This window comes from Nerophis ophidion, unplaced genomic scaffold (genome assembly GCF_033978795.1).
Source record: "Nerophis ophidion isolate RoL-2023_Sa unplaced genomic scaffold, RoL_Noph_v1.0 HiC_scaffold_58, whole genome shotgun sequence".
In the NCBI taxonomy this organism is placed as follows: domain Eukaryota; kingdom Metazoa; phylum Chordata; class Actinopteri; order Syngnathiformes; family Syngnathidae; genus Nerophis; species Nerophis ophidion.
In genome coordinates, this window is record NW_026906980.1 from 53,368 (window position 1) to 66,325 (window position 12,958).

Sequence of the window (12,958 nt, forward strand, 5' to 3'; positions counted from 1 at the left end):
AATGGAGGCCCCTGCTTATTTCAGCAAGACAATGCCAAGCCACGTGTTAAAACAGTGTGGTTTCATAGTAAAAGAGTGCGGGTACTTTCCTGGCCCACCTGCAGTCTAAACCTGTTTACCATCGAAAATGTGTGGCGCATTATGAAGCGTAAAATACAACAGCGGAGACACCAGACTGTTGAACGACTAAAGCTCTACATAAAACAAGAATGAGAGAGAATTCCAATTCAAAACTTCAAAAATTAGTTTCCTCACTTCCCAAACGTTTATTGAGTGTTGTTAAAAGAAATGGTGATGTAACACAGTGGTGAACATGCCCTTTCCCAACTACTTTGGCACATGTTGCAGCCAAGAAAGTGTAACTTAATTATTATTTGCAAAAAAAAAATAAAGTTTATAAGTTTGAACATCAAATATCTTGTCTTTGTAGTGCATTCAACTGAATATGGGTTGAAAAGGACTTGCAAATCATTGTATTCCGTTTATTTTTACATCCAACACAATTTCCCAACTCGGGGTTTGTATATATATATATATATATATATATATATATATAAAATATATCCATCCATCCATTTTCTACCGCTTGTCCCAGGTGGCACTGGTGCCTATCTCAGCTACAATATATAAGTCGTACTGGAGCAGAAGACGCATTTTTTGGAGAAATGTATTTGCTAAAACCCAACACCAAGAATGGACATTTGAAAGGCAATTTAAAATAAATAAAGAATAGTGAAAAACAGGCTGAAAAAGTGTACGTTATATGACGCATAAATAACCAACTGAGAAGGTGCCTGGTATGTTAACGTAACATATTATGGTAAGAGTCATTCAAATAACTATAACATATAGAACATGCTATACGTTTACCAAACAATCTGTCACTCCTAATCGCTAAATCCCATGAAATCTTATACGTCTAGTCTCTTACATGAATGAGTTAAATAATATTATTTGATATTTTACGGTAATGTGTTAATAATTTCACACATAAGTCGCCCGCCCGGCCAAACTATGAAAAAAAACTGCGACCTATGGTCCGAAAAATACGGTATATATATATATATATATATATATATATATATATATATATGTATATGTCCTGCCCAGCTTCTCAGGCAAATCATATAGTTGATGTAGGTGTCCATATTGGCTGTACAAATTTACTTTACAAAAGAGAAGTGTGGGTTAAATCTCTTGTTGCCTTAGTTTTTGTATGTGATTTTATAAAATAGATTTATAATTATTTGGTGCAGCCGGGCCGGAGCAGGAGGGGATACAAAGAGATAAAACGGAAGGCAGAGAGGGAAATTGTGGTGACAAGAGAGGGATAAGACAGAGAGACAACAGAAACAGCAAACACAACAATAAGAACTACAACAATAGAACAACATCAGCAAATACGATATGTACAAATATAATGGTAAAAGTGATAGCAAAGAAGCAGTTACTCAAGTAAAGGTCTAAGACAGTGGTTCTCAACCTTTTTTCAGTGATGTACCCCCTGTGAACATTTTTTTAATTCAAGTACCCCCTAATTAGAGCAAAGTATTTTTGGTTGAAAAAAAGAGATAAAGAAGTAAAATACAGCACAGTTTCCGATTTATTAAATGGTATAACAGTGCAAAATATTGCTCATTTGTAGTGGTCTTTCTTGAACTATTTGGGGAAAAAAGATTATAAAATAACTAAAAATGTGTTGAAAAATAAACAAGTGATTCAATTATAAATAAAGATTTCTACACAAAGAAGTAATCATCACCTTAAAGTGCCCTCTTTGGGGATTGTAATAGAGATCCATCTGGATTCATGAACTTAATTCTAAACATTTCTTCACAAAAAAATTAATCTTTAACATCAATATTTATGGAACATGTCCACAAAATTTATAGCTGTCAACACTGAATGTTGCATTGTTGCATTTCTTTTCACAGTTTATAGAATAGAATAGAATAGAATAGAATAGAATACAATACAATACAATAGAAAGTATTTTATTGATCCCTGGGGGTAATTCAACACCCTAGTTCGTTCACAATAGATAATAATAATAATAAATAATATATAACATATATTATAAAAATAATATATGAATAGTGTAAATATATTCTACATTTAAGTGCAGTCAAAGAACATGTAAATTATATTATTAGGAACTTACATTCATATTTTGTTGAAGTATTATTCAATAAATATATTTATAAAGGACTTGTTGTTATTTAAAAAAAAAATCTCAGTACCCCTCGGCATACCTTCAAGTACCCCCAGGGGTACGCGTACCCCCATTTGAGAACCACCGGTCTAAGACAACCAGACTCAAGAACAGTTTTTTCCCTAAAGCCATCACCAGGGCGAACTCTCATAGACACTGATTATAGTTTATAGTTTAGCAACTCTCTGTGTGCAATTTTTACTTTCCACCCACAGTCTGAATGCTTCTGTATATATGTATTAAGTATAGTATCTAGTATTTAATATTTAAACTACACATTCAGAAAATTCCTTCTCATGACTGGACTGTGCACCTTACCTCCTTTTGCACTATTTTTTTCTTTTTTTTTCTTTCCTTCTTGTGTTTTGCATATTTATGGACTGTCACACTGATACTGGAGTTGATTTTTAATCTCATTATACCTCTGTATAGTGACAATAAAAGGCATTCTTCTTCTAAATATGAATAACACATAAAGGACAATGAACATGATTGCACTACAAATGGAGCAGTACAAACACCAATAGATAATATTGATCATGAATGATAACAATTATTACCTCTATTATCAACAATACAATTGTTCAAATGCAACAATACAATAATGTAATGATACTTGAAATACAAAAGAAAGCAGATAAAAGCAGAGGGGAAGAAAGAGATGTTTTTTTCTGATGTGACGTCATGATATAGAGCACCGTTATCTGAGTTTCTCAAGAAGAGTACACACCCCTCATGTGACGTCACTCACCTTTGCAACCAATCACATCCTTCCTGCAAAAGTTTTCAGCCTATAAGAAGACGCCAACTTTCTCAAGTGTCAGAAAAGACTTGTCCTCCTGGAGGCCCATCTAACGGATACTTTGCTGCATTCAAGGCTCAGGTGGACTAACTAACCCGCAGACTTCATGACTGGGAGGTAAAAGGTCTAGAGGCTCTTTCTAGAGGGGGACACAATTTCAGTGTTGAGAGTGGAAATGTCCGAGGAAAATTTGGGGGAAGAGTCAACCAGCTCCCCGGTCTCCCCTGTGGACAGCCTGAGCAACAGCGAGGGGGAGGCGGACACGCAGCCCAAAAGAAGCGCCAGGAAGCGGAGGCCGAGCAGGAAACACGTCGAGGACTCGGACAGTCCAGTTGAAGGAGCCAAGAGAGGCAAGAAGTTGAGCAGCAGCGGCAGCCCGCAGTCCCTGGAGGACCTCCAGAGCCAGCGAGTCATGGCCAACGTCAGGGAGCGTCAGAGGACGCAGTCCCTCAATGAGGCGTTCGCGGCCCTCCGGAAAATCATCCCCACGCTGCCCTCAGACAAGCTCAGCAAAATACAGACGCTCAAACTGGCCGCCAGGTACATCGACTTCCTGTGCCAGGTGCTCCAGAGCGACGAGCTGGACGCCAAGATGGCCAGTTGTAGTTATGTGGCCCACGAAAGGCTCAGCTACGCCTTCTCCGTGTGGAGGATGGAGGGCGCCTGGTCCATGTCCACGTCCCACTAGCACCAGGACCAGTTAAGCCCAACACGGTAGAAAAATATTTATTACCATCAGATGTAATCTTTTTTTTCTTCCCCAATCAAATTGTATGATGTCACTTACTAAAAGTAGACGGTTTTACCGCCTAAAATGCTGAAAGGAATCTGCAAAATACATTTTTCCAACAAAAACGCATCATGCAAAATAACATAAGTCAGATGTTTTTTTTTTCCAAGTTATATTTTGCTAGATACAAATTGCCAAAAAATAATGAATTTTATTCCAAATTGCACAATCCAAACTACATTTATTTTTGCAAATAATAATAATAAAACTAAATGCAAACCACAAGATATTCATTTCTAATGTTTTCCAGTTAAACTGCATGGTACAAACTGACAAATATATGCATTTTATAAACCATAATGCATCATAAATATTTTTTCAACCAACATACAATGCAAATTGCACGTCAAAAATATATGTTTCAGTTAAATGCATACCACTTTACAAATATATACATTTTAGAAACTACAATGCATAATATATATTTTTTCCAACTAACCAAAATGAAAAGTCTCAAACATTTGTTTTCAGCTAAATGCATGAAGCATTTTTTTTGTTTTGTTTTTTGCTAAAAAGCCAACCATAAACCAATACATATTTTGTTTATCTTCATCCATAGCAATATTCCCCCCAAAAAATGTGAAATGCATTGCCTTTAACGCACATTATAACAGTATAATTCTATAATACAACAAATATAACTGTATAATTGTGTCTATAATCCACAGGTGACTGCTGATTCTATTCTTCTCACATTTTGACGGGACACACCTGGAGTCCAATGCTGGATACATGGATCACTATATTTAAAGACCACAGAGGTTCTGCGTGGGGATTTTTCTTGTTTTTGTTTTTGCAGTCCCCCCTTAAGCCCACCACTCTGATTATGATGATGGTGTATGTACTGTACATGTTGTTGACGACGAATGTTGAAAATATCACGGTTGATGAAGATTTTTTTTTTTAAACCGCATGTATTTGGATTTATTTCTGCCCTAGTGAGGCAGCTTGACGACTGTATGAGTGTGTTTATGAACGCATGTGTGCGTGTGTGTGTGTGTTATCACCCACTGTTGGTGTAACCCACTTCCCAAATGGCTGTCTTTGAGGATCAAACCTGTGCAAGAAAAAAAGTATTTTCAAAACACATTTATTTATTTATTATTGTAACATTTTTGGAGAATACATCCTGTGTCTGAAATACAAATACATTCCTATTTTTATTATATTTTTTGTAAAGGTTTGTATATTTTTTGCAATAAAGAAAACAAAAATATTTTTCCGTTATTTTTATACCCTTCATTTTCCCCCCAATATGTTGTCAAAACACAAATGTAACTCAGCGGAAGTGAATACATTGCGATAAAAATTATATTGGAAAAAACTGATACTTTTAACTACTTTAAAAAAAATCACATTATCATAATTACATATGCTGCCAAAGTGTATAGGCTTTAAGCAAATTCTAAATAAAATATGTATTTTTTTAAATGTTGCTTGATGCTTTTATAGACATGAAATAAAGTATTAGTAATTGTTACCTACACTGTAAACATTATTTGTTTACAGTGTGGGAATTCTCTATTTCGAGTCTGTGAACATGAAATAAATAAACCAATAAATAATAATAAAAATGCATTTTTTTATGCGTATATAATATGCAGTCATCCATCGTTGCGTTTACGTTTAAAAGAAAGTTAAGTAAAACCAATTATCCTAGCTAATGTGGCCATTAAGTGTGTTTTCTCGCTCTTTTACTATAATAATCACAATTGCTCCGTTAACACATTAGCTTTACCAGCTAATTTGTCACTTTTACGTGGAAATAACCCAATTGGATCTAAAAACCGACCGACTCGTTCTCGGCTGATGATTAAAAAACCCGACTTCCAGTGTGATCGTGAACGACTCTGGTGCGGTCATCGCTTATTGTGAGAGATCTTCTGTGACGTGGGAACGTGTTTTTTTTTTTTCTCACTGTCCAAACCGTGGCTGTTTGAAGGTGTGTAATTGGACTGTGAGGCATGTATGGAATTCCCAGATGTCTATGAAATTTAAGGAGGCCGTGAAGGTAGCACGGACGTGGGGGCCCGCGACTCTCACTGTTTGTGTCATGTGTAGGGGGTTGGGGATTTGGCACACTCACCAAAACATGCCCAAAGATTAACTTGAATAAAAACGTTTGCATGAATCAATTTAAAAGAATAATCCAAATCCACGCATGTGCCTTGAATGCATCACCTGCGAGCATTAATGGGACTTTAAAACACTTCAATATGTCCTCTCTTTTTCAAAGAGTAGTTGCCAATGGAGACCATGCAGAGGCACAGAAAGAAACATATTTAGAACAGATGTTTGTATTTTTCTCCCTTTTTTTTTTTTTGGAAAGAAAAAGTCACGTGAAAAGAGCAGATGTTCAGCAGAGATCTCTTTGCAGTGCTTCGCAGTCCGCGGAGAGAACACACACTCTCACACACACGGCAGCAGCAACACGCTTCAAAACACCCAAATTCGTTGATGACATGGATTTTTTTAACGCGTGGGATTTGCAGATCACCTCGATGAGAGAAACAAGGTAATTATTAGCTATTGTGTTTTTTATGTCATTTAAAATACTTTTGTTGCATGTAAATGACTTCTGAAATCAGGGACTTTTTGTACAGATGTCAGGAACCAGTGTGTGTGTGTGTGTGTGTGTGCGTGTCAAAGAGGGACTTATGAAATTATGAAAAGCCCCTTCTTGAGACAACAAGGAAAAGTACCTTCCATATGAGGTCTGTGAACATTGCTCCAAAGTCAGGATTTTTGGGTTGATTTGATGTGTATGCAAAAGTAAACATTAACAGGTGCAAAGGCAGCAATATATGATAAAACAAGACGGCAGCTAAAGAATGACAACCCTATTTGTCCCTGAAAAAAACCCCACCAGGTGAACAGCTGAATTTTGTCATAATTCTGAAGAGTAAAATTCCGATTATTATTATAATATTGCCAACATTTTAAAGTCTTCTTATAAAATTGTGACTTTTGTAGAGAAAAATTATGACTCTTTTCATAAAATTGCCAAAATGTTAAGCTTTTATTGTGAAATTGCGACTGTTATCGAGTTAAATTCCAACTTTAAACATGATATTGCTCAAATGTTCAGTTTTTCTTGTAAAAATTTTGACTTGGGTTGAGTAAAATTACGACTTTTATCATAATACTGGAGGTAGGCATTTTTTGGAGGTCTCAAGAAGGTACAAGAAGGTAACACATACATGAATGTGTGTGTGTGTGTGTGTGTGTGTGTGTGTGTGTGTGTCAAAGAGGGCATATGAAAATTCCCTTCTTGAGACATCAACAAGGAAAAGTACCTTCCATGTGAGAACCGGTGAACAAGATAGGACCGAAATCATGGTCCCAATACAGAAAACCATCGCATCTATTAGAGAGCCAAATACTAGAGTCTGTGAACATTGCTCCAAAGTCAGGATTTTTTGTTATATTTGCTGTGCATACAAAAGTAAACATTGACAGGTACAAAAGCAATAACATATTATAAAACAAGACGGCAGCTAAAGAAGGACTTCTTGAGACTTCAACAAGGAAAAGTACCTTCCATATGAGGTCAGTGAACATTGCTCCAAAGTCAGGATTTTTTGGTTGATTTGATGTGCATGCAAATGTAAACATTGACAGGTGCAAAGGCAGCGATATATATGATAAAACAAGACGGCAGCTAAAGAAGGACTACTCTATTTGTCCCTGAAAAAAACCCGCCATGTCAAAAGCTGAATTTTGTCATAATTCTGACAAGTAAATATCTGATTATTATTACAATATTGCCAACATTTTAAATTCTTATAAAATTGTGACTTTAGTTGGGAAAAATTACGACTCTTTTCATAACATTTCCCAAATTTTAGCTTTTCTTGTGAAATTGCGACTGTTATTGAGTTAAATTCCAACTTTTATGATATAATTGAACAAATGTTCGGTTTTTCTTGTAAAAATTTTGACTTGGGTTGAGTAAAATCACGACTTTTATAATACTTCTAGAGGTATGCATTTTTCGGAGGTCTCAGGAAGGTAACAAACACAAGAATGTGTGTGAGTGTGTGTGTGTGTGTGTGTGTGTGTGTATATGTCAAAGAGGAACATGAAAATTCCCTTGCAGCTTTTCAGGGCGGTAGCAAATAAAAGGAGACTTAACAGGAGGCCTACACATAAAAAAAAATATACCTTTCATTTTGTTGTATTTTTACAGAACATATAAAAGGTAACGATATATTACAGGCTAAATTCTATAAAACATCATTATGTTTTAATTTTTTTGAGTATAATTTAGTTATTTCTTGCCGTTTGTTCTCCTAATAAAACAAAACAGAATGTTGTTTTTTAATGTAATTGAAATGTAAATAATTTCAGATGTTTTTTCAATGTAATGTTTTGACAATAAGAAACATAAGTTGTGAGTTCATCTGAAAATTGGCAATACATATCAATTAGTTATTTCTTTTTTGCAGGCTCCTTCATAAAAGAGCAGGTGCAAACATTTATATGTGCTGGGCTTTGGCGTAACAAAAGTAATAATAATAATAATAATAATAATAGATTAGATTTATATAGCGCTCTTCTAGACACTCAAAGCGCTTCAAGTGAGAACCCATCGTTCATTCACACCTGGTGAATATTAATATTAGTAGTATACATATTTTTTAGGATAATAAACTATCATTTAAAATTGGTCCTATCACTGCTATTTTAAAATGTACTTTTTGACTCATAAAGGAAGTCTTCAAAGTGTGACTGTCTTTATTTTATTGTGCAGCACTCAAATAGCAAAGATGAAAACATAACATTTTTGTAAGGAAGCATGCAAATACATGCACCAACATTTTAACAACACTGTATTACAATTAATAAAAATCGATCTAATTAGCATTACTAAGATATTTTGTACTCCAAGTGTATTTTTCCTGCATGAGTACAAACCGGGTTTGGGCAAACCATACAACCTAAAAAGCCGCAGGTCTCAGGATTCAACGCTGATTGTTGCTCAAATTTGAGAATTATTAAGAAGAAAACAAAAACAAAAAAAAAATATTGACTGAGGTGTAGTCTTTTTCAAGTCGAGGAGACGTTTGGATTAAAGTGGAGGAACGATAAGCCTTTGACCGCGCGTTCAAATGTGCGTTTGCTTGTTTAAATCAGCTTGAAGGCTTGTAGATGTAAAGCATGTTTCAATTGGCAAATTGCACATTTCAACTCGGGGACCACAGGTCAGCGTTTCATCACAGCCAAAGGCTCTCTGGCGGTGGCCAGGAATGACGCCACGACTCAGCGATGCAACCTGTTTCCAAACCCTTACCAAATATATGTTTTGGGGAAAAACCTATAAAATGTTTTTGACAAAAGGTGTGATGTGTGCCACCCAGGCTGCAGACAAGACACAAACGTGTGTTTTTTAGGAGTACACAATGATGTCAGGAAAAGGGCTCGGCACCAGTCGGCCACATCCCCATTGACTCAGTGGAAAAGCTGAAATAATAAACAGGCAATCAGAAGGCGGCGTGAGCATACACAAAGGCATTACAAAACTCTGCAGATGATAAAATCAGATTTTTTTTTAACTCAAAAAGCGACGATTATTCGTGGTCGGCGAGATGAAACGCTGTCCAACCATTTCAAACATTCCTGTTTATGTTCAATCAAGACAATTTCCATGCAGTGGTGCCTCAACTTACGAGCATAACTGCTTCTTTGATGGAGCTCTTGACTCAAAACATCTATTAAAATGAATCAAAATCATATTAAATAGTGCTCGCCCTTTCCCCATACAGCACAGTTCAACAACTTTCAGATGGTAAATATTGCATAAAAACAATACAACCAAATGTAGCACAAAAAAATAGTTAGATAAAGTGATGTATTCATTTTCTGTCAGCATTTACCTTAAAGTGTGGACTTCCAGCAGCTTTTCCGTCAAACACACCATCAGGAGCTTTACCATATTTTCACGGCCAAATGTTCACTGTTTGGATATTATTTCGTTAACATTCTTGGCTCATTCTGCTTCAATACGGCGCAGACAAGAAAAGTTGGCGACATTCACGGTCATGTTTTTAATGATTTATTTATTTAATTCATTAACTCATTCATCCACTTATTCCTCACAGCACTGTTCTTCACACTCACTTTCTTCCTTCCCGTTATTGGAAAAACAAAGTTATGTTGATCCCGAGCTATGGGTAATGCTAACGTGTCAGACCAGATGTTTTGGTCCATGTGGCCCCCGATCTAAAATGAGTTTGACACCCCTGTTTTTAATAAACAACATTTAAATTGACAAACATTTTTTAAAAAAGCAAGAGTAAGAAAAAGTAACACAGCAAGATAATATTTTAGGGTCACTTTGACGAGGTCTGGCGAGATACTCCCAGGTTTTTGTGTGATGTCCTGCCAAAGTACAAGTAAAGCACACGCCCAGATTTTTTTGTTTTTGTGGCTCGGAAATGAGGTCTCACCTCATCATACTGACATCTCGTGTGATGGTGCTCTCAGCTATTAAGTTCTTGGCGACTTTACAGGCATATATTCCTGAATTCTTTTTTTTTTTTAGATTCTCAACTGGACGACTTTAGAGCAGGGGTGTCAAACTAATTTTGGATCGGAGGCCACACTGAGAAAAAATCTACTCCCAAAATCACGGCACGATAACTTAAAAATAAAGACAACTTCAGATTGTTTTCTTTGTTTAGAAGTAGAACGGGCACATTTTGAAAATGTACAAATCATAATGGGCCCTATTCAGCAATAAGTTCCTAACTTTTCCTCTTATATTTTTTCCTAAGTGATTTCCTAAGAGGAGTCCATTGAAATTCATGACGTGTTCTTAAACACCTAAATTGTCCCCGCCTGCTGTTCTTAAGTTGCTGATTGCCAAATGGTTTGCACGTGCATGTCTAGCATAATGTGCATATAGACACGCCCTTATTACCCTTTAATGCATTTGTAAACAACCTTTATTCCATAATTTGCATAGGTAAACACCCTTAATAACCTATATAAGGCCACAATTCCGGCGGAAAAGCCGACCATCAAACACACGGAAAAAACTAACAGATTACAGAAGAGAAATTCGTGTAAGTTTAAGAAAGGGGGGACAGCTATCGGTAGCTTAAAGCATTCAAATAAATATTCGTCACTTCATACATGGTCGTGAAATATGCGCTCCCTCCCCAGGGCACGATCTACACCATCTTGCAGTGTGTGCCTGTTTTATTTCTATCTATCTATCTATCTATCTATCTATATGGTATATCTTTCTATCTATCCATCCATCCATCTATCTATCTGTGATATGATGTAACATTAGACAATATAATTAAGGGAACTTGTCACACTTAAGAACAAATAGGCCAACCTAAAAGTGCTCTGGAGCACTCATAGATTTTGTTCTTACCTACGAACAAATCACAGCTAAGAAAACATTGGTGAATACAAAAATCTCCTTAAAAACTTTGTAAATGGGTCTAAGAACACAATTTGGTCTTAAGAACAGTTGCTGAATGTGGGCCCAATGTTGTTTTTTTTTACCCTTAGATGTTACGGTCCATCCATCCATCCATTTCCTACCGCTTATTCCCTTTCGGGGTCGCGGGGGGCGCTGGCGCCTATCTCAGCTACAATCGGGCGGAAGGCGGGGTACACCCTGGACAAGTCGCCACCTCATCGCAGGGCATGTTACGGTCAATAGTTTTCAATATTTATTTGTCGTTATTTACACTTTCTGAATAAATTATGTGATAATGTTCATTAGTCAACTTGTTGGTGTTAATTTTCAATCTATCGAGATAAAAAATATCAAAAATAAATTACAGGATGTTATTTATGTCGTTTGATCATTTTCCTCGACTGGTGCACTAAAATCGTGCGGTTGATATAAAAATATATATATATTTTTTTACATATTTAGCACAATCTACAAAGATACAAATAATTTATATTGCGACATCTAGTGGACACATTTTGAACAGCAGTTTATTTCATTGAAATATTTCGGCTTATTTTCATACCTAGCAAAATCATCCAGTGGGCCGAATAAAACCTGAGCTGGCCCCCGGGCCGTGCGTTTGACACCCCTGCTTAAGAGGTTCTACTGTACAGTGTCGTTATCTCACAAAAAAGTACATGGTTATCTTGCGACTCACTTTGTTGCCAGCTATACAGACCACAAAGTGTTGTTCACCAGCTACTCCCTTCCTTGTGAGTGGGTTCGACTGACATTATACATACTTTAAATCAGAGGTCTCAAACTCAATTTACCTGGGGGCCACTGGATGCAGAAACTGGGTGAGGCTGGGCCGCGAGAAAAGATTTCTTAAAAAATCAAACATGCACTTTTTAATGAATTCACCTTCTATGAATGGCTTTCCCGCCCTAGCAACATACTTGCCAATCCTCATGATTTTTCCGGAAGACTCCTGAATTTCAGTGCACCTCCCGACAATCTACCGGTGCAACCATTCTCCCGAATTTATCCCAATTTTCACCCAGTCGACATTATTAAGGGCTGCCGTGACTGCACTGCCTTTAACATCCTCTACAACAGTGGTTTTCAACCTTTTTTCAGTGATGTACCCCCTGTGATAATTTTTTTGATTCAAGTACCCCCTAATCAGAGCAAAGCATTTTTGGTTGAAAACAAGAGATAAAGAAGTAAAATACAGCACTATGTCATCAGTTTCTGATTTATTAAATTGTATAACAGTGCAAAATATTGCTAATTTGTAGTGGTCTTTCTTGAACTATTTGGAAAAAAAGATATAAAAATAACTAAAAAAACTTGTTGAAAAATAAACAAGTGATTCAATTATGAATAAAGATTTCTACACATAGAAGTAATTATCAACTTAAAGTGCCCTCTTTGGGGATTATAATAGAGATCCATCCAGATTCATGAACTTAATCCAAAACATTTCTTCACAAAAAAAGAAATCTTGAACATCAATATTTATGGAACATGTCCACAAAACGTCTAGCTGTCAACACTGAATGTTGGATTGTTGGATTATTTTTCCGCATGCAGTTTATGAACTTACATTCATACTTCATTGAAGTATTATTCAATAAATATATGTATAAAGGGTTTATGAATTGCTGCTGTTTTTTAGAAAGTTTTGAATAAATCTCACTTGTCCCTTGGCATACATTCAAGTACCTCCAGGGG

The 12,958-nt window shown here is 36.2% G+C and overlaps 1 protein-coding gene across 2 annotated transcripts; it reads left to right on the forward strand.

Moving 5' to 3' along the window:
• The first annotated feature begins 3,041 nt into the window (after positions 1–3,041).
• Positions 3,042–5,020, forward strand: LOC133547076 (twist-related protein-like). Of its 2 annotated transcripts, none has more exons than XM_061892870.1 (2): positions 3,042–3,728; positions 4,473–5,020. In XM_061892870.1, the coding sequence occupies exon 1, from the start codon at positions 3,190–3,192 to the stop codon at positions 3,700–3,702; it is 513 nt and encodes a 170-aa protein (XP_061748854.1). In that variant the 5' UTR covers positions 3,042–3,189; the 3' UTR covers positions 3,703–3,728; positions 4,473–5,020. The 2 variants fall into 2 exon arrangements, with proteins under 2 accessions (XP_061748854.1, XP_061748855.1); XM_061892871.1 differs by having other exon boundaries at positions 3,042–3,713.
• The last annotated feature ends 7,938 nt before the right edge of the window (positions 5,021–12,958 follow it).